Source organism: Polypterus senegalus, chromosome 10 (genome assembly GCF_016835505.1).
Source record: "Polypterus senegalus isolate Bchr_013 chromosome 10, ASM1683550v1, whole genome shotgun sequence".
NCBI classification, from domain to species: domain Eukaryota; kingdom Metazoa; phylum Chordata; class Cladistia; order Polypteriformes; family Polypteridae; genus Polypterus; species Polypterus senegalus.
Genome location: NC_053163.1, coordinates 113,024,522 through 113,045,751, shown reverse-complemented (window position 1 = coordinate 113,045,751; position 21,230 = coordinate 113,024,522). Strand labels below are relative to the sequence as shown.

At 40.8% G+C, this 21,230-nt stretch overlaps 1 protein-coding gene across 1 annotated transcript in view; it reads left to right on the top strand.

The window, feature by feature from the left end:
* The first annotated feature begins 15,240 nt into the window (after positions 1–15,240).
* The window catches only part of eda2r (ectodysplasin A2 receptor), a 28,109-nt gene continuing 22,119 nt past the window's right edge, over positions 15,241–21,230 (top strand). Inside the window, exons 1-2 of the mRNA XM_039767673.1 lie at positions 15,241–15,337; positions 20,007–20,118. Coding sequence (XP_039623607.1) covers positions 20,032–20,118 — 87 coding nt within the window. The 5' untranslated portion in view covers positions 15,241–15,337; positions 20,007–20,031. The remainder of the gene's footprint in view (positions 15,338–20,006; positions 20,119–21,230) is intronic.

Here is a 21,230-nt window from a genome sequence, read left to right as displayed (position 1 = left end):
AAAAGGAAAAAATGCAATCACCTCAGCATTTACCTCTGGAAATGTATCTTGTGGACGCCTCTACTTGTAGCTGCTGGATGTATGTGTGAAGCTAAATCATGTACAGGGAAACATACCACAACAGACATGCTCAGACTTTGAAATACTTAACTAACCCGGTTAAGTGTTTACTCAAGGAGAAATCTATGTCTAGTTTCTCAAAAACTAATACCCCAGTTGCTCAAACCAGAATAAGGGTTTACATGGCATTTTAGAAACCATGTTTCTGTGAATAATCAGGTTATTAAAGCCCATGTAAATGTATTGATTATAGGACAGAGAACTAGAAGTCTTCAGATTTCTTTAGATTTCTCCTGCACCTGCCATTGTGTGCCACTAGGAGGGATGAAGGAAAATAGAGTGAGTGAAGCTCAGTAATATCAAACTGAAGAGCAGCAGAGCCATATGTCACCACAGATTCTTAGCAGGAGAAGATTAAGGTAACTGAAGGTTAGGGATTAGTGTTGTTAAAGTTAGGGGTTTGTGTAGTTAGAGTGTAGTCTGGACATGGACATCATTTCCGCTATGAAGGTGCTGCTCTTTATACTCAGTTACTTCTGCAAAGAAACTGTGGTCAGAAACTGTAGTGACATATCCAAACTGTGGTGACGTATGGCTCTGCAGCTCTGCTGTTGGATACTTATCAGTGAAACCCTATGGCTATAAACTGCACCCTCCACCCATCCTTCTGCTGATACCAGCATAGGAGAGAGGTTCCCCCAACCCACAATTACAGCAGCCCAGGTAAGCCAGCAAAGCAGTGGGTCCAGATGGAGTATTGCCATGACTGCTGAAGGCCTGTGCATTGAAGCTGGGGAGTCCTCCAGAGCGCATCTTCAAGCTGAGCCTGGAACAGGGGAGAGTCCCGAGGCTTTGGAAAACATCTTGCATCACCCCAGTCCCAAAGTTATCACATCCTAGTGAACTGAATGACTTCCAACCTGTCACTCTGACATCACATGTGATGAAGACCATGGAGCGGCTGCTGCTTCACCACCTGAGGCCACAGGTCCGCCGCATCCTCGACCCTCTGCAGTTCACATACCAGGAGAAAGTGAGAATGGAGGATGCCATCATCTATATGCTACAACGATCCCTCTCCCACTTGAACAGAGGCAGTGGTGCTGTAAGAATTATGTTTCTGGACTTCTCTAGTGCCTTCAACACCATCCAACCTCTGCTCTTTAGGGACAAGCTGACAGAGATGGGAGTAGATTCATACCTGGTGGCATGGATCGTGGACTATCTTACAGACAGACCTCAGTATGTGCATCTCGGGAACTGCAGGTCTGACATTGTGGTCAGCAGCACAGGAGTGTACTTTCTCCGGTTCTGTTCAGCCTATATACATTGGACTTCCAATACAACTCAGAGTCCAGCCACGTGCAAAAGTTCACTGACGACACTGCTATCATGGGCTGCATCAGGAGTGGGCAGGAGGAGGAGTATAGGAACCTAATCAAGGACATTGTTAAATGGTGCGACTCAAACCACCTATAACTGAACACCAGCAAAACCAAGGAGCTGGTGGTGGATTTTAGGAGGACCAGGCCCCTCCAGAACCCTGTGATTATCAGAGGCGACTGTGTGTAGAGGGTGCAGACCTATAAATACCTGGGAGTGCAGCTGGATGATAAATTGGACTGGACTGACAATACTGATGCTCTGTGCAAGAAAGGATCGAGCCGACTATACTTCCTTAGAAGGCTGGTGTCCTTTAACATCTGCAATAAGATGCTGCAGATGTTCTGTCAGACGGTTGTGGTGAGCACCCTCTTCTACGTGCTGGTGTGCTGGGGAGGCAGCATAAAGAAGAAGGACGCCTCACGCCTGGACAACCTGGTGAGGAAGACAGGCTGTATTGTAGGCAAGGAGTTGGACAGTTTGACATCGAGAGTGACGGGCGCTGAGCAGGCTTCTGTCAATCATGAAGAATCCAATGCATCCACTGAACAGGATCATCTCCAGACAGAGGAGCAGATTCAGCGACAGACTGCTGTCACTAGCCTGCTCCCCTGACAGACTGAGGAGATCATTCCTCCACCACACTATGTGACTCTTCAATTCCACCCGGGGGGGTGGGGGGGTTCATGGGGGGATGGGTAAAGGGTAACATTATACAAAGTTATTGACTGTTTTACCTGCATTTTTATCACTCTTTAATTTAATACTGTTTTTTATCAGTATGCTGCGGCTGGAGTATCTATCTATCTATCTATCTATCTATCTATCTATCTATCTATCTATCTATCTATCTATCTATCTATCTATCTATCTATCTATCTATCAAACCACCTAGGGAGAGCAACAACTAAATTATTATATCACTGCCACTCTACTTGTTATAAACCACTCCACTAGGGGGCAGAAGACTTGAAAGAAAGTGAGTTAAAGTTTGCCTCCCTTATCCTAATAGGCACTAAACTGTGAGAACTGCGCTGGCGCAAATCTCAATGCTGCTCGCTCTACTACTGTGCGGTTTTGGACTCATCAGGACTGCTGTGATGCCGATTGCCCAGGCTCTGTTGGTGGCATTGGCTCCTGTAAATATTAAGCTGTCTTAACCTAATAAAGTTAACATAATCTGAGTTATGATGCAGCGGCTTATCTCAGGAGAAATTCATTGCCTGCTGCCGCACATGAGAGTAAGACTGAACACAGCATTACAAATCTACCATCCTGCTGAGACACTGGCAGCCGGTTTGCTTAATAAAATTCACAACCTGTGTCGGAAATATTAGTCAAGAATTGTGGCATGGAGAGGGAATAATAAAAACAGCAGTAATGATGAGTACAGGGTCTGATCCTGGAAGCTGACACTTTCTGAGAATCTGCTAACATAGCAATGGAAAGGAACTTGGTGATCCCTGCCATTTCTTTTTGGTGTTTCCTTGAAGAAGATTTTTCATTTATGGTTTAAATCTTGGGACTTTATTTTTATTACAAAGTTGTAAGAGTTTAGATCAACAATGCAGGTTTCTAATTCAAAACAAAAAAAAGGTTTCTACTGTATTTTTTCAGTGTTCTGTAGCTGCATAAATATTTTTTTTCTTTTGGCATAGATCCCCAATTTACATTTTATTTAAAATTCAATACAGAATAAAATATGTTGGCTCATCACAGCAGAGTTAGCAGGTGATCACCGAACTGTGACAGACTTTTCTTTCTTTTTAGGCAGTCCTGCCTGAAACTCTTAGCTGAACAAAGTAATCACCTGGTTATGCCGCACTTGAGCAAACAAAGAATGATGATGGTGATGATAGTGTGTCAGCTTTCAGCAGAGTGGCACAACATGTCCCCCCAATTTGTGGGCAAACCTTTTTGGAGAGTCAAACTTAAACAGGATCTTCACATTTATTACTTTTCGAGCCAGTGCTCCTTGTTCATTATGGATTTTCTTTGTGAGTTCTGCCCAGTTTTGCTTTTCCACCTTTTCATCTAAGGCTGATTGGACAAGTGCCGGCTCCTGACCAAGATATGAAGGTTAAAAACTGGCTGAACGTTTTGATAGAAACAGCACTGTATTTGTTGGCTCTGTGATGCGCTGTTATGGTTTGGGTTGGCTCTATAGCTTGGGACTGCCGTTACTCATGATAAACCAAGATGAGCCAGGGCAATGAGGACAAGTAAGAGGAGGTGCAAAAATACAAGTACTGCTTTTATTAATCAATCCAGGCTACAAAATCCCAGGGTGCGAACAGTGCAGTGCTTCATAACAAAACAATCCAAATAAAATTTGGTATTTAAGGTGAAGGTTAAAATCAATAAAAACTCCAATAAATAAGTTAAACATCTGAGGTTAAAAATCACATTCATTAAACCCACAAGCCTCAGTACATGCTTTTCAATCCATATTCACATTTGCTGCTGTCCTCATGGTCTTCTCCGCAACAGCAGACATCCTCTGGCCTGCCATGCCTCCTAGTCGTTTGCCTGTCCCTTCTTTCTGCAACATCCCAATTTGTCTTTCTTACTCTTCTCCCCAGCTCACCTTTTTCAGGTGTTGCAGCAGGGTGGCTGAAGGTGTTCCTCACCATCTACATGAAGTGCTTTGAGTAGTTAGAAAAGTGCTATATAAATGTAAGTAATTGTTATTATTTATTTTGTTGAATTTGTTTTGCAGTGTTACAAGTCTTTTGGATTTGGCTTGAAATATAAATAAATACACTCTGGTAATGTTTTGTGTTTGGGATGAAATGTTACTTATGTTTAGCATTTGATTTTTAGTGTTATAAAATACAGGTTGATAATGTTCTCTTAGTAATGGTATTGGATAACAGATTGTAAGGCTGAGGATGCGGAGGGGTCCATTAGCATGGCTTTGTGTCCTGACATGCTTAAGGTGCCCCTGGTCAGTGCTACACACTGTTCTGCTAAGTAGAAGCTAAGCAAACCAGTTTCACTTAAGAAAGCTCATTTACAATATGGGGAGAACGGGCACACTTCACACAAGAGGCACATTAGCCCAGAGTCTAAAGAGTGCCCATGACACTAACGTTAGCCATAAGGTAATAAAAACGCGGTCAATGGAAAAAGCTACTGTATACATTAATAATAAGCCAAAAATCAGGAAAGTCTACTCCATCACGGGGCGAACCCTGCACACACTGGAAGCTGTTGTAGAAAAGGGGATGTGGGCAAAACTGGATGCCATCATGAAAAATACCCTCTATCCTCTCCAGGAGGCGCTCTCTTAGAGCACTTTTAGGGACAGGCTCATTCCACCATGGTGTGATAAGAAGCGTCACTGGGGGTCTTTTCTGTCCACTACTATCAGGCATTTTAATGCTTACTTCCAGGGCACTTGTTAAGTTTATTCTTAAATACCATTTTGAAACATCTAAATATTTATTTATTTTTAAATATTGATTGATTGATTGGCTGTAACTGGGCAGCATGGTGGCGCAGTGGTAGTGCTGCTGCCTCGCAGTAAGGAGACCTGGGTTTACCTGTGTGGGTTTCCTCCGGGTGCTCCGGTTTCCTCCCATAGTCCAAAGACATGCAGTTTAGGTGCGATTGGCGATTCTAAATTGTCCCTAATGTGTGACTGTGTGTGTGTGCCCTGCCCAGGGTTTGTTTCCTGCCTTGCACCCTGTGTTGGCTGGGATTGGCTCCAGCAGACCCCCATGACCCTCTAGTTAGGATATAGCGGATTGGATAATGGATGGATGGATGGATTTTCATACAAATAATGCAGTTCAAAGTGCTTTACATGATGAAGAAAGAGAAAAAAGACAAAATAAATAAGAATTAAAATAAGGGTGCACTAATTAACATAGAATAAAAGTAAGGTCCGATGGCCAGTGCAGAAAAAACAAACAAAAAAAAACTCCAGACGGCTGGAGAAAAAGAAATCTGCAGGGGTTCCAGGCCATTTCATGTGCTACCATTCCAGCCACCCAATGTACCTAAACCAGCTCAAGAGCAATGGATTTGACTCCTCAGAGAGTCTGCTGTCTTGTGCTCTACCGCTCTTTGATGCTTTCAATTCAGTTTATTTTGGTATGGTGATCTTCACTGAGTGCAGGATCAGAGCCCTGCAACAATTCTGAGGTAAAAAATAAATTACAAACTTACAAACTTCCTAATGCACACATGTAAAAATTCAGAATCAACCATTAAACGACACACATCACAGTTCATTTGATGGCGTCATTTTATCAATGACATAGGGCAACCAGACCTTAGATCATCTTTGAGAGATGTCCTGCCTTGACAGAATTCTCTTGTCTGTGTTGTATAAAGAGTAGTGATCCTAGTACATGCTGAGTGGGTGACAATGAATCCCCAAAGGTGTATTCTTTTCTAGCACTAGAAATTCAGTAATACTTGATGTAGTACTTTTTAGCATCTGTGTTGACTTGGTCTTAATGCATGACAGACAGAGGACAAACCAGTAATGAGTAATGAGACCAGGGTTCGCTTACCGGGTCCTCCCTGCGTGGAGTTTGCATGTTCTCCCTGTGTCTGTTTGGGTTTCCTCCAGGTACTCCGGTTTCTTCCCAAATTCCAAAGACATGCAGGTTAGGTGCATTGGCGATCCTAAATTGCCCTTAGTGTGTGCTTGGTGTGTGTGTGTGTCCTACAGTGGGATGGTGCCCTGTCCAGGATTTGCTCCCGCCTTGTGCCCTGTGCTGGCGGGGATTGGCTCCAGCAGACTCCTGTGACCCTGTGTTAGGATATAGCGCATTGGAGAATGACTGACTGATTGGCTGTAAAATTTCTCCTGTCAATCTGTATCCCTGTTTTTATGTTTCTGCTGCTATATGCATGTGAATTTTCCCTTGGGATTAATTTAGTTTATGTAATCTAATCTAATATCTAATCTAATCTAAAAGTAGTACAAGTCTGATGCAATATACAGCTGCCAAAACTGATCTATAACTTTATTCAGATGTGATAAATGTTACTGGTCAGTGAAAGCACATAAACATTAAAACAATCAAAACTGTCTAATAACTGAGTCCAAATTCAAATTGACAATGCAAACAAATGCAAACAAAGACACGCTATAGCAAGCATTATAAGTGAAGAAATAAGCAAATGAATGATGAATAAAACCAAATGCCAATTAACAGGTCCATATGTCGATTCTGTTAACTCTCTTGGCCCATGTTTATATCCACAGGGACTCAGAGTTTCCCCTAGAGGTACAGGATGCAAAAGTAGAAACTGACCAAGGATGAGAGGCCAGGTCATCACAACAAACTGACTGAAATAAATGCTACTTTACAAAACTAAGTAATAAATAGTAAAGCTGGACATGCTAAACAGCAAGAGAAGTAAAACTATCAAATCTGAAGAAGTGAATGATTATATAAAGATTCAAAACCAATTAAAAACAATACAATTTTACATATATTAGAATTAATTAGAACAGAATGATCAAAATCTTTATTTGTCATTATGTTTGTGTAGAACAAAATTTGGAATGAAATCAAATCAAATTATTTGGTTTGTCACAAACAAATGCTAAACTCCAATGACTGGGCATTTAAGAATATAAACTGACGATAACAATAATACATGACTTTGTAAATATCAATAAAAATTGTTAATAGATAAAATATGTGATAAATAATATGTATTAACTGAATGAATACCTGGCCGGGATGCCCCAACAATGGAAGGACCGGGGGAGAGTGCTTTTTTCAGGACATTTTCTCTCCCAGACCATTAGAGGGCCGCTCCCTTGGCTTGCACTGGGGCTACGGGTTTGAAGCATGGAAGCTTAACTCTGCCGGGGCCTGTGGCCACCTCCTGGGGGCCCCTGGACGTTTGCTGGGCCCTGTTTAGCCGCACTTCCATGACACCAGGAAGTACTGCTGGAAGAAGGTTGTTGGACACCTGGAGTTCATCCGGGTGTCCTATAAAAGGGGGCTAGTCACCACCACTCAACGGCAAGAGTCGGGAGGAAGAAGGACAAAGACTATGTGGAGAATTGAAGGCGAAAAGGACTGTGCTGTAACTGCTGGCATTAGTTGGATTGTGCTAAGAAGTGGGGCGCAAATAGAAAAGCACTTCCTCATAAAGGAATAAAGCTGTGTGTTGTGCTGGAACTTGTGTCTCTGCCTGTCTGTGACAGTTTAGGGTGGATGTATGCTCCCGGGCTACACACTTGATAGATTAATGTAAGAGAGTTAAAAATAAGGTATCATGTAGTCCTGGACATGCTCCTCCTCAGTCTCTCTGAATTGGACTTTAGGCAGCAGTGCTGTTTACCTGACTGCAGCACAAGGAAGTGGCCAGTTTTGGGTTGACTGACATCACTTAGAATTTTACTTGCCCTGCTCCAATATTGCATGGTGAAGATGTTCTCAAACTTATACATTCACCACCCTCTGTAGAATCTTGCAGCCCCGCTGTTGTTTCCAAACCAGGTCATAAAACTTCCTTTCAGGATACTTTCAATGGTGGATATCTGGACATAATTGGGAAGGAAGCCTGAAATCACCGTGGCATTTGAGATGATAAAGACATTGCCATGGTTTCTTCACTGAGGTGTTGTTATGTTTGGACCAGTTCAGGTCCTCTGTGATGTGAGCACCGATGTATCTGAAAGTGTCATCCCTCTCTACCTGAATGTTGTTAAAACTGAGGGCGTAGTAGTGCTGTTTTCTCCCAAACTTCACAATCAGTTTCTTTGTCTTGCTGACATTCAGAAGTTTACTGCTGTCCTGACACCAGTATGACAGACTCTCCACTTCATCCAGGCCAGCCTGGTCATTGTTGTAAGAGATCAGGCCCACCACAGCTACAGTGGTGTGAAAAACTATTTGCCCCCTTCCTGATTTCTTATTCTTTTGCATGTTTGTCACACAAAATGTTTCTGATCATCAAACACATTTAACCATTAGTCAAATATAACACAAGTAAACACAAAATGCAGTTTTTAAATGATGGTTTTTATTATTTAGGGAGAAAAAATCCAAACCTACATTGCCCTGTGTGAAAAAGTAATTGCCCCCTTGTTAAAAAATAACCTAACTGTAGTGTATCACACCTGAGTTCAATTTCCGTAGCTACCCCCAGGCCTGTTTCAATCAAGAAATCACTTAAATAGGAGCTGCCTGACACAGAGAAGTAGACCAAAAGCACCTCAAAAGCTAGACATCATGCCAAGATCCAAAGAAATTCAGGAACAAATGAGAACAGACGTAATTGAGATCTATCAGTCTGGTAAAGGTTATAAAGCCATTTCTAAAGCTTTGGGACTCCAGCGAACCACAGTGAGAGCCATTATCCACAAATGGCAAAAACATGGAACAGTGGTGAACCTTCCCAGGAGTGGCCGGCCGACCAAAATTACCCCAAGAGCGCAGAGGCGACTCATCCGAGAGGTCACAAAGACCCCAGGACAACGTCTAAAGAATTGCAGGCCTCACTTGCCTCAATTAAGGTCAGTGTTCATGACTCCACCATAAGAAAGAGACTGGGCAAAAACGGCCTGCATGGCAGATTTCCAAGACGCAAACCACTGTTAAGCAAAAAGAACATTAGGGCTCGTCTCAATTTTGCTAAGAAGACTTTTGGGAAAATACCTTGTGGACTGATGAGACAAAAGTTTAACTTTTTGGAAGGCAAATGTCTCATTACATCTGGCGTAAAAGGAACACAGCATTTCAGAAAAAGAACATCATACCAACAGTAAAATATGGTGGTGGTAGTGTGATGGTCTGGGGTTGTTTTGCTGCTTCAGGACCTGGAAGGCTTGCTGTGATAGATGGAACCATGAATTCTACTGTCTACCAAAAAATCCTGAAGGAGAATGTCCGGACATCTGTTCGTCAACTCAAGCTGAAGCGATCTTGGGTGCTGCAACAGGACAATGACCCAAAACACACCAGCAAATCCACCTCTGAATGGCTAAAGAAAAACAAAATGAAGACTTTGGAGTGGCCTAGTCAAAGTCCTGACCTGAATCCAATTGAGATGCTATGGCATGACCTTAAAAAGGCGGTTCATGCTAGAAAACCCTCAAATAAAGCTGAATTACAACAATTCTGCAAAGATGAGTGGGCCAAAATTCCTCCAGAGCGCTGTAAAAGACTCATTGCAAGTTATCGCAAATGCTTGATTGCAGTTATTGCTGCTAAGGGTGGCCCAACCAGTTATTAGGTTCAGGGGGCAATTACTTTTTCACACAGGGCCATGTAGGTTTGGATTTTTTCTCCCTAAATAATAAAACCATCATTTAAAAACTGCATTTTGTGTTTACTTGTGTTATATTTGACTAATGGTTAAATGTGTTTGATGATCAGAAACATTTTGTGTGACAAACATGCAAAAGAATAAGAAATCAGGAAGGGGGCAAATAGTTTTTCACACCACTGTATGTAATCAGCAAACTTGACAATAATGCTAAAGTCATGTGCAGCCATGCAGTCATACATGTATAGGATGTACAGTATAGCCGAGGACTCAGAACATAGCCCTGCGGAGCACCTATGTGAGGGGTGATGAAGTGTGGTCACCTACTTGAACTACCTGGGGTCTGCCTGTCAGGAAGTTAAAAGTCTAGCTGCACAATGAAGGACTCAGATGCAGGTCCCTAATCTGGTGTTGAGCTTAGATGGTTGTATTGTGTCAAATGCAGAACTATAGTCTTTAAATAGCTTTTGCACATAATTCTATCTCTTGTTGTTCATGTGGGCCAGTACTAGAATCAAAGTAATGGTATTCTTTGTGAATTTACTGGAGTCATATGAAAATTCTAATGCAGGGCTCCTCTGGAGAGCCACAGTGGCTGCAGGTTTTTGTTCTAACCCAGTTGTTTAATTAGAAAGCAATTCTTCCCAATGATTTAATTTCATGGCTTGTTAGTGCTTTAACTCTGCTATGTCATGTAATTTTCACATCCTAGATTTTCTTCCCCTTTCTAAGGATATCATCCAAATGATTCGAAGGCTAAAATGGAGGAGTAATTCTCAGTCCTTCACTTTTTTCTCTTTCCTTTCCTTCTAAGTATTTAATTAAACCCAATAGTGCACGATAAATGCACACAGGTTTAAATGGTAACAAGCTAAATGGAGAAATGCTGGTCTCGTTTGTCATTTGCATGTTATTGCTCATTAGGAGCAATTAAAAACCAAGAATACAGCTATTTAAGACTAAAATAAACAATTAGGGTTCAAAATCTTAATGAGTGAGGCAACAACAATGAAGCAGAGGTGTTACATGAGCAATAAGTGCTTCTTATTAAGCAATTGGGTTGGAACAAAACCCTGCAGCCACTGCGGCCCACCAGGACCATGACTGAGGACCCCTGTTCTAATGGATCTAGTACTTTTGGCAGAGAAGAACATATTTCATTTTTGACTGGCCTCTCAAAACACTTCATTGCTATGGGCATTAGTGCAATGGGACCATAGTCATTCATACTGGTTGGACTTGCTGTATTAGGTACATTAAAAATGATGGGTATTTTAAAGCATATTGATACAACAGCCAAGGCTAAAAAGAAATGAAATCTTACCCTGAATATTGGGGCAAGCACATATCTTAAACAAACATCCTGGAATGCCATCCAGACCTGCTGCCATCCTGGGGTTCACCTTCCTGATATCTGTTATAAAAGCAGCAATATATCAAAGAGAAGTAGCTCAAATTTAACCACAAATCTTACATATATGGGAATCAAATAAAGAAACTGGGTGTAACACCAACACTAACATGATTTTTGTTTGCTTTAGCATGGGGGAGAATGAGGGCCAGTGATATCACTTCCTCCTGAATCAACGGTTGCCCCACCTCTTCTGCCTTCACCTACTTATAAACTACCTGACCCAGGGAGACCTTTTCAGTCTGGACCTACAGCTCATGGAGATTGGAAGTCTGTAAAAGAGCTGAACCCTATACATCACGTTTGACATTATTATCATTTTTTCTCTTTTATTCAAACAACCCGGATATTAAATGGGGAACACCTGCTGCTGTCCTACCCCTTCTTTTCATGTCCTTTCAGCTTTTCACAAAATATAAAAGACAGAGCAGTAAAATAGTATCCAGCAGTAAATAGTAAATAGATTCATCCTTAGGGGGGTGAGTTGCATGTATGTATAATAAACCTTCGAAGGTGGGGTTTTAAATCAACTCTCAGTAGTGGGACAGGGGGGTGATGGAGGCCACAGCTCAGGGACAAAAGTTGTTTTTCAGGCTGTTAGTGTGGGATTGGATCACCGTATAGGGCTTACCAGATGGTAGCAGATCAAACAGTGAAAAACTGGGATGTGTTTTGTCTCTACTGATGCTGCTAGCTTTCTTCTCCAGTCAGCTAACATTGAAAGTGTCCAGATGTGACAGGGCTGTACAGATGATTCACTGAGCCACCTTCATCACACAATCCAGATCCTTCTGCTCAACGGCTCTGCAGCTGCCATACCACACTGGCATAGCATGGGTGAGGATGGTCTTGATGGTGCTATTATAGAAGTTCACCAAGATATTTTTTAAGATGTTGAGCCTGTTTCCATTTCTCGAGGAAGCACATTGCCATGCCCACATCTGCATGGATTTTCTTGTGTTATACTGGTTTTATGTGCAAATTGCAAAGTCATGTGAGAAATTATATTTGGAGACTGTGACTGTAGTAAATGTGAGTGTACAATAAATGTGCCATGCAACTATCATGCAGGAATGACGAATGGTTTGGCACCTGCAACCTTACACTGGATTTATCAAGTTTAATAATGAACAAATATTATTCAGTAAGGACAATCTTAATGTTGATTAGAAAGATAAAAATATAAACATGTGAAGAGCTGATGATGCTAGCAAGCCCCAGAAAAGTATCAACAAAAGTGAGCCAAAGTAACAGCTAATAAAAAATAAAACTATCAATAAAAAGCTTAGACTCAAACTTGAAAAAATGATATATAATGAAGTATTAAAATAAAATAACTATTAAAATGAATAAAAATTGGAAGTGAAAAGGAGACAAACAATATGCTGCTATAAATAAAATATAGTCTACCTTGTGGACCATAAAAATAAGAGCATCTTTGAATCACTCAGAAAATGTGTTGTAGTATTTCGGGGTGGGGACACTGGTTCAATCAAAACGTTCTTCACCTGATCCAGAAAATGTTATTCTGTGGTGCTGATTTTGTAAGTGGCCAAATGTTAGCCTATGTGTACTAACATTGTTTAGGTTTCTAACATGTGTGGTTTGTCCTCTGTCTGTCATGCATTAAGACCAAGTCAACACAGATGCTAAAAAGTACTACATCAAGTATTATTGAATTTCTAGTGCTAGAGAAGAATACACCTTTGGGGATTCATTGTCACCCACTCAGCATGTACTAGGATCACTACTCTTTATACAACACAGACAAGAGAATTCTGTCAAGGCAGGACATCTCTCAAAGATGATCTAAGGTCTGGTTGCCCTATGTCATTGATAAAATGACGCCATCAAATGAACTGTGATGTGTGTTGTTTAATGGTTAATTCTGAATTCTTACATGTGTCCATTAGGAAGTTTGTAAGTTTGTAATTTATTTTTTACCTCAGAATTGTTGCAGGGCTCTGATCCTGCACTTAGTGAAGATCACCATACCAAAATAAACTGAATTGAAAGCATCAAAGTGCGGCAGAGCACAAGATCTGGGGAGTCAAATCCATTGCTCTTGAGCTGGTTTAGGTACATTGGGTGGCTGGAATGGTAGCACATGAAATAGCCTGGAACCCCTGCAGATTTCTTTTTCTCCAGCCGTCTGGTGTTTTTTTTATTTTTTCTGTCCTCCCTGGCCATCGGACCTTACTTTTATTCTTTGTTAATTTGTATTCCCTTATTTTAATTCTTATTTATTTTGTCTTTTTTCTTTTTCTTTATCATGTAATGCACTTTAAACTGCATTATTTGTATGAAAATCCATCCAACCATCCATTATCCAACCCACTATATCCTAACTAGAGGGTCATGGGGGTCTGCTGGAGCCAATCCCAGCCAACACAGGGTGCAAGGCAGGAAACAAACCCTGGGCAGGGCACACACACACACACACACACAATCACACACTATGGACAATTTAGGATCGCCAATGCACCTAACCTACATGTCTTTGGACTGTGGGAGGAAACCAGAGCACCCAGAGGAAATCCACGCAGACACGGGTAGAACATGCAGACTCCACGCAGGGAGAACCCGGGAAGCGAACCCGGGTCTCCTAACTGTGAGGCAGCAGCACCTACCCACTGCGCCACTGTGCAGCCCATCCTGAGCTAATAAATTCAAACTGGGAGAAACAGAAGTAAAGTTCAATAACTGGGTGAAACTTGGATACATCAGTCTGACCCAGAATCAAAGGACATTTGAAGCAATGGGAGCAGGGGATTCCTTCATCAGCCAAGATGTTCAAAGCTGTACTGGCAATGCATGATTTTTAATAACACTGAGAGTTTAATTCATATTGCTTACATGCATCAAAAAGACCACATGTTCAGTAAATATATCTTTTAGTGTTTTTGGCACTCAATCAGTGAAACGTTGTAAGGAATTCTACCAACCATACCTCCATATGATAATGCTTCTGCTCGCAGTGCACAGGTTGCAAGGGCTGTTCTGCGAAACCAAAGTGGTGATAAACCCACCATGTTCTCCAGACCTGACCCTGTGTGACAACCACCTGTTTCACTGTACAAAGAGCTACCATCATCAGATCAGTTCTACAAAACACAAAACAGTGAGATGACTAGGATGGTTACGAAAAAGAAGAAGAAGGCTAAATGAGGACATCCACCCACCTAATGCCCATTTATAGATGTACCGCCTTAAAAGGGAGAGAGTACTAAATCCCCAATTAAACTGTTTTTCCATATATAGGATAAAAGAAAATGTAAATCTATTAAAAGGTCAAACTGAGTCACCTTCATCACATGATCCAGATCCTTCTGCTCAATGGCTGTGTAGCTGGCATACTACACAGGCACGGAAAGGGTGAGGATGCTCTTGATAGTGCTACAGTAGAAGTTCGCCAAGATTTGTTTAAGATGTTGTGCCTGTTTCCATTTCTTGAGGAAGCACATTGCCATGCCCACCTCTGCATGGAGAATGGCATTAACAAAGATGATTAATTGGCACAAAATAAGCACAAAATAAAAAGAGTCTGGCAAAAACTGGCACGCAGGCATGCCTCCAGCATGTAAATTGTAATAGATGCCTAATACTGGACTGAAATGCAAAACTCCCGCTGTGGGCTTTGGAGCACCACGCCAGAACCCCCCTAATAAAAGAGGCCCATTCTTTTGGTTTAATGCCGGCATACAGAACGCATAAATAAACGCCTGTGCTTGCATTCCAGCCCAGTCAACTAAAGGAGATAACCACTCTGACTGATCGTCACCATGAGATTTACTGGGAGCTTTTGCGTAGTACGCTTGTCACCTGGCATTTTACTTCTTGAATATACAATCCCGCAAGAGAAGCAAACCAATTCACGGGGGCATCCCAGTCCTAAATCTAGCTTTCAGCAGACGCAGATTGTTTTTTTTTTTGTACTGGTCGGTTTTCCGCATCGCTCAAGCCATCGGGGCACCCTGCTGCGCCACTGTCCACGCTCGCCTCTTTGCAGGGGCTGTAACTAGTAAGCGGTAAGCAGAAGCAGATTAGAATCGCTCCCGACAGGCAGCCAGGCACGCGCGCCCACGCGTGCACGCGCGCTCCTTGCCCTTTCATTCAGTCTGTCAGTGTACTGTCCTGGATCTCAGCGTGTCCCTCAGCTCGCCGCTCACGAAAAGAACTTCTTTTCTCTTTAAATGAATGCTTCTGCATAATTTCTAGATTTGCCGATTTTTCACGGTAGGCTTCAATTATACGTGACCTTGTTAAATTTCGGGAAATGTAATGTCAGCACTTTGAAAACTGTTAATGTAGTTATGAAATAGTTGAGAGTGGAAATATATACTGTGCCAGGTCACACTGGGTTAGCCAGGTGCCAACGGGTACCAGGTTACACGGTTTAACGAGTTTAGCGAGAATTCTCCAAATCGTGTCCCCGTTAAAGTAAATGAGTCGGAGTGACAACGACCTGCTATTAGAAATGGGGCAGTGGGGAAACGAAAGACATGTCGGGGCATGCCGGCTGCCGCACAAGGTGGGAAGTCAACGGCCAGACGTGCAAAACGAGCTTGCAAATCGGGCGTGGGGGACACCGGACAGGCAGAGTTAAGGGCACGAGAAAGCCGTGCAATGCAAGTTACCGAATAAGAGTTCAAAAATCACATTGATAAGAGTGCTGTTTTGAGAAAGTAAGTAATACCAGACCGATGCGTAGTTTTGTAGAAGTCGTTAAAAAGTTGAAATGCATTTGTAAAAGAGGTTAGCAATTGTAAAAAAAACTAGTAACAGTAATAATAAAAATAAATGACATATTGAAGGGAATCACACGTCCCTGGTGAAACGTTTGGCGTTCTGTCATTCGAAAGCTCTTCATGCATCGTTTATAATGTCTGTAATCTACTAATTGCGTCATTCAGTGATTACAGAGTGGTGAATAAATGCCTGATGAATTACGATCATCCAAATACCATCAGCCTGCTCTTCCCTACCGCCTGCTCTTCCCTACCGGACTACAAAAACGTTAGGGTTCGCTTGGCGTTTAGTCTGCTGCGTCTATTGACAACCTTGACGTTCGTATACATAACTGTAATTATGTTACAGTGGTAAGGAATCTGATATCACGAATATATTTTTCAAATATTGTGTTTTATATTATTTATTTATCTGTCTTTTATTTATTTATTTATTTATTTCCCGGCCCAATTTTCCTTACAATTACCGGATTCGACTCGCGTTGGGAGATCGTCTAACTCGGAAGCCGCGCTGACCGTGTAAACCGAGGTAAAAGTCGACAGGAACTGCGAGAGAAATTAAATTCAGTGAAGTTTATGAAATGCATTAAATCAGAAGCGTGCATGGGGAATAATTAATAATACCGCTTTTAAAGTGCTGTAAAAAGGTAACTGATTTAAAAAGTGTGATATATTTTGAAGGCATTCAATAAAACACTCTTAATAACTCTGAAGAAAGTTAAACGATCACATTTCACTGCTTGAAAACGTGATTACAAAAGTAAAAAAAAGTCACACGTAACAACGTATAAAAGTCTCATTAAACGAATCCGAATTAAAAAAAAAGTCACATCTTTAAAAGAAAACTGAAGAAATAGTAAAGTTCTGGAAAGTTATGTTGTGAAAATGCCAAGGCTGTAGATTTTAAAGGCTTCACATATATAAATGTAAATTATTTGTAAGGAGAGAAATGATAACAGGATAACAGGGATCAAAAATGTAAAAAGTTGCTATAAGATAAAATTTACACTATATAAAGCAAATGTCAAATGACAGCAAATTATACTATTTTAGGAAAAATAAACAGTAAAATAACTCCATTCAATTAAAACATATGACACAGTTTAAAGAAAATCACTGATTATAATAAAAATATGAGATTCTGAATAATTCTTTTCTGAAACACCAAACTACTCTGCATAGCTTTTCTTTCCCATATGCCAGTTTTCTTCAGAAACCCCTTAGCAACTGTTATTCATAATTAGGAAACAGACAATGTCAGCTGGAAATACTAATGGTTGCTTTATACGACTGCCAAATGAAATACAGTATTAATGCTTATGCAAATACATTGGAATCACAGACTGTGATAATAACAACCCACAGGACTGATAATCTGTCCAAAATGAGCAACACACATCAATTTTGATTCTTCTCTCAAATTTACCATTGATGCACCTTCCACCGCTCTTTTTGTCTGACATTATGTTTCTGTAGGGTCTTCTAGATAACAGGGCTCTGTTGTATATGACAAAATGCTGACCTTTTTATAAAGGCGCAAAGTTTGTAAGTAGCCAAATTAGGGGAGTAGCTAGAGGCTAGTTATTGAATGTGTACCTTATTATCATTTACTCTGTATCGATTTAGTCCACGGATCAGTTTAAACCAACTCACTCTGACAGCATATTGTGCAAGACAGAAAAAAAGCCTATGAAACAAACACAAGTTTATTTCAGAATACTAAAAGTACATGCACATGTCCACATCCTTTACCTGCTGTTTTAGCTCAAAGAAGTGCATTGAGATAATTCTGACTAAGAAAGATCTTTTAGGAAAAAAATGCATGAATAAGTTGACTTCTTCACTTCATATGCTTATCCAAAAGTAAAGTTATTGAATACATTTAATATAATTTAGTGGCATAAGGACCTGAAGTTTATTCCAAGAGAAGTAGGTGCAAAAAATGAACCAATACTGGACAGGAGGCTCATGCAGTCCCACAGTACTATCTATCTATCTATCTATCTATCTATCTATCTATCTATCTATCTATCTATCTATCTATCTATCTATCTATCTATCTATCTATCTATCTATCTATCTATCTATCTATCTTGTACTGTGGTGCTGAAAGGATTTGGATGAAGCTGTTGATTTACCAGTCAGTCCACATTCTCTCCTCACCTACAGTTATGAGCTCTGACTAAAACAATGAGATTTAAGGTACAGGTGGCTGAATGTGCTTACTGGTCAGGTTACTAGACTGGTTCACTGTGATTCGATGAGGTGCTCACCAATATGGGAGCAACTTTGGAGTAGAACCACAACCTCTCTGGACTGAGAGAAGCCAGTTGAGGTGCCCTAGGTGCCTTCCATGGCAGATGTGAAAGTTATATGACCCAGAAGTGGAAGACTGGGGAGTAGACCCAAGACATGCTGAAGGGATTACATCTCTCAGTCTCTCAACCTAAAACCACTTAAGGCATGTTAGTCTCATGACAGAGGCTGTTCTGTCAGAACTGGATGCAAGGCAGGTGCCAGCCTTTGATGTGTTGTGATTCCATTGCAGGGAACACTCACTTATACCAGCTGTACTAGAGTCACTGGCATCTTTAACCTGGTATCTTTAGGATACTTATAAATGTACACACATAGACACTGTGATGGACTGGTGCACTTACAGGGTTGCATTTCACCTTGCATTGGATGATACTGTGACGGGCTTTGCCCATCTGTGATCTAGAAATGGATAAAATGGTTAAGGCGTTGCTTTTTGGTTTTCTTTTCAAATGCTGTTATGGTTTACTCTGTTGCAGATCATGAAGTGGCCACAGGAGTGGAGACGACACTAAAATAGCCTCTATTATGGGACATTCATTGCCACTTCCATCTGTTTCAGTTATTTGTTAATTGCCAGTATTTAAATACAATCAATGCAGAAAACTCTGCATTCATAAGTGAAGTATGAATAAAGAAATATATTGCATACACACCACTGGTGTATAAAAATGAAACCAATCAGAATAGTTCCAAGTTAAAGATGAGAAAGTCAAGTAAATTAAACAAGGAATTTATTTAGGAGCAGTGATCACTACTTGTGACAGACAGTGGCGATCAACAAGGACCAGACACAAGAGCACACAAACAGCAAGGCCTAAAGAAGAGTCACTACTTCAGTGTTATCTCCACTTGCACGATCAGTGCAAGATATTTGAAAAGATGTAAAAGTAAAATTTTAATAGGCAAAATCAGGAAACCTGCTGAATTTGTTAACATATATTTATTTTAGTATTTTTTGGGGGATTAATGCAATACAGGTAAAACTCTGAAATTCCAGCTTGTTTAATTAAATTAGAAGTAAGAACGAAGACAAGAACTGCTTGGAGTAAAGAGTTTCAGACACTGTGACCATTCAGGTCAGGAGTGGCATACATGTGTGCTTTTCAGAATTACCACCCATTGCCTAAGATGGATTGCTAAGGACATTCTTTTTATACAGCGAGGCCAGTCATTCAATTACATTTATAATATTAAAAGATAATATACCACATGGAGCATTGCTCAGGTCACTTTAGTACAGCAGCTGTGTGAGTGCCTGATTGCCACATAAAATGTGAGTGGATGAAGTGAAGAACTAATCAAGCGTTGGGTGGTTAATGAAAAAGCCAAGGGCAAGGTCAGTGCAGTAGCCAGTAGTGATCGTATAACCACTGCCAGTAGGTAGTTGAGATGGAGACGTGTTAACCTTTGGTCGTGGCCCACTGTTGTTTCTCTAACTTTAAGCACACATTACCTTTCACCTACAGGAGGGCACCCAACCTTACAACACCTGCTGGTGTTTCCATCCACTCCCATTTCTAATGAAGAGGTCAAGAGTTAGGGAAAATGGGTTAAAGCACAGGATGCCCTGTTCTATTAATGTACAATTATTTCATTATTATTGTGTTTCTATTTTTAATTAGCATTTGGTTGTTTATGAAATGTTCCCTTTATTTATTGAAGACAGAAGTATTTTTTTAACATTCACAGTTGGTTGGCGGGCTGGCAGTGGTTAGAAAGCATTTTTATGTTATCACATGAATCACAGTGTGTCTTCATCTTGTGTTCTGCTTTCGCTCCTTGGTGCCACCCAGAAAATGGCAGATTGCACCATTCATGATATTCATTTGTTTGCTTAGGTTTCTCAGGGATTTGTGCCTCAGTATGGACTGCTTAGAAAATGAATACATGGACAATAAAAGACAGTGTCACCCATGCAGGACCTGTGGACCTGGACTAGAGCTGTCCAAGGTAAGCATTCCATTTGTTCTTTACCTACCAGAGCCGTGCATAACAGTAACATTCTTGTTTGTGGTTGCCTTTCCAGAATGATTTGCACATTCATTTAAAGATTTAAGTTTAAAAAATTCTAACTGAGATGTATTTTCACCTCTTTTCACACTCTCAGTAGGCATCACCTTGTGTCAGTTGCTTATTATCCCATATCCATAATATGCCAGTACAGTATCAGGCCGAACCTTTAAGTCAGGTCCATACCTTATTAGTCGTTGGCCCAAGATAGTTTGTCTTTTCCTTTGTTATGCTACATTATTTAATTATTGGACATGTACCATTATTGTTTGAAAGTGGAATATAAAGATTTCCTAGTGGCTGGCTTAAATGATCGATTAGAAAACTGTTCATTTTGGGTGTTTTCATGCCAGCTTTATCTCTTTACTTTGTTCTCTTACTCTTAGTCCCATTTTAATTTGTCTTGTGCCTCAGGCTTTTTATCATCTTCTCTGACTTTGATTTATATGATTTCTAATTCTTTTTATGATCTAAGATTGCCGGTAAATTGAGTATGCCATAGTAAAACTAATGTATGCAATGAGTATCAAAGGTGGGAATGTCTGCACTCAACATAAATGTGGTTGATGGTTTAAGTGGCTTAAATACTCAGATGTTGCCGTAAGAAGAGCAAGTAACAAAATGGTGATGGTGTTAGAACTACAGCTGAGCAGATGAGTGCAAGAAGCTCGATAGATTTGAGGCCAGTTACAGCAGAGTGATCAGCCGGGACAAAGATGAGACTGAAGAGATGAGCCCGAGCAGCAGTGAGACCACAGAGATATGTGAGGAGTACTGGACATAAGAGACTGCTGAGATGGGTGTGAGCTTTACTTAGAGTCATGAGACAGAGGAGATGAATTTTGAGAAGTAGTGACAACAAGAAGATGAACATGTGTGTATGAGACTGAGAAGATGAGTTTGAGTTTTACTGACAGTCATGAAACAGTAGAGATGTGAATGAGAAGCAGTAAGACCCTAAAAGTATACAGTATGTGAGCAATATAGGTCACAAGAGACTGACAAAATATACATAAGCTGTACTGACAGATTTGAGCAAGCAGCAGTGAGAC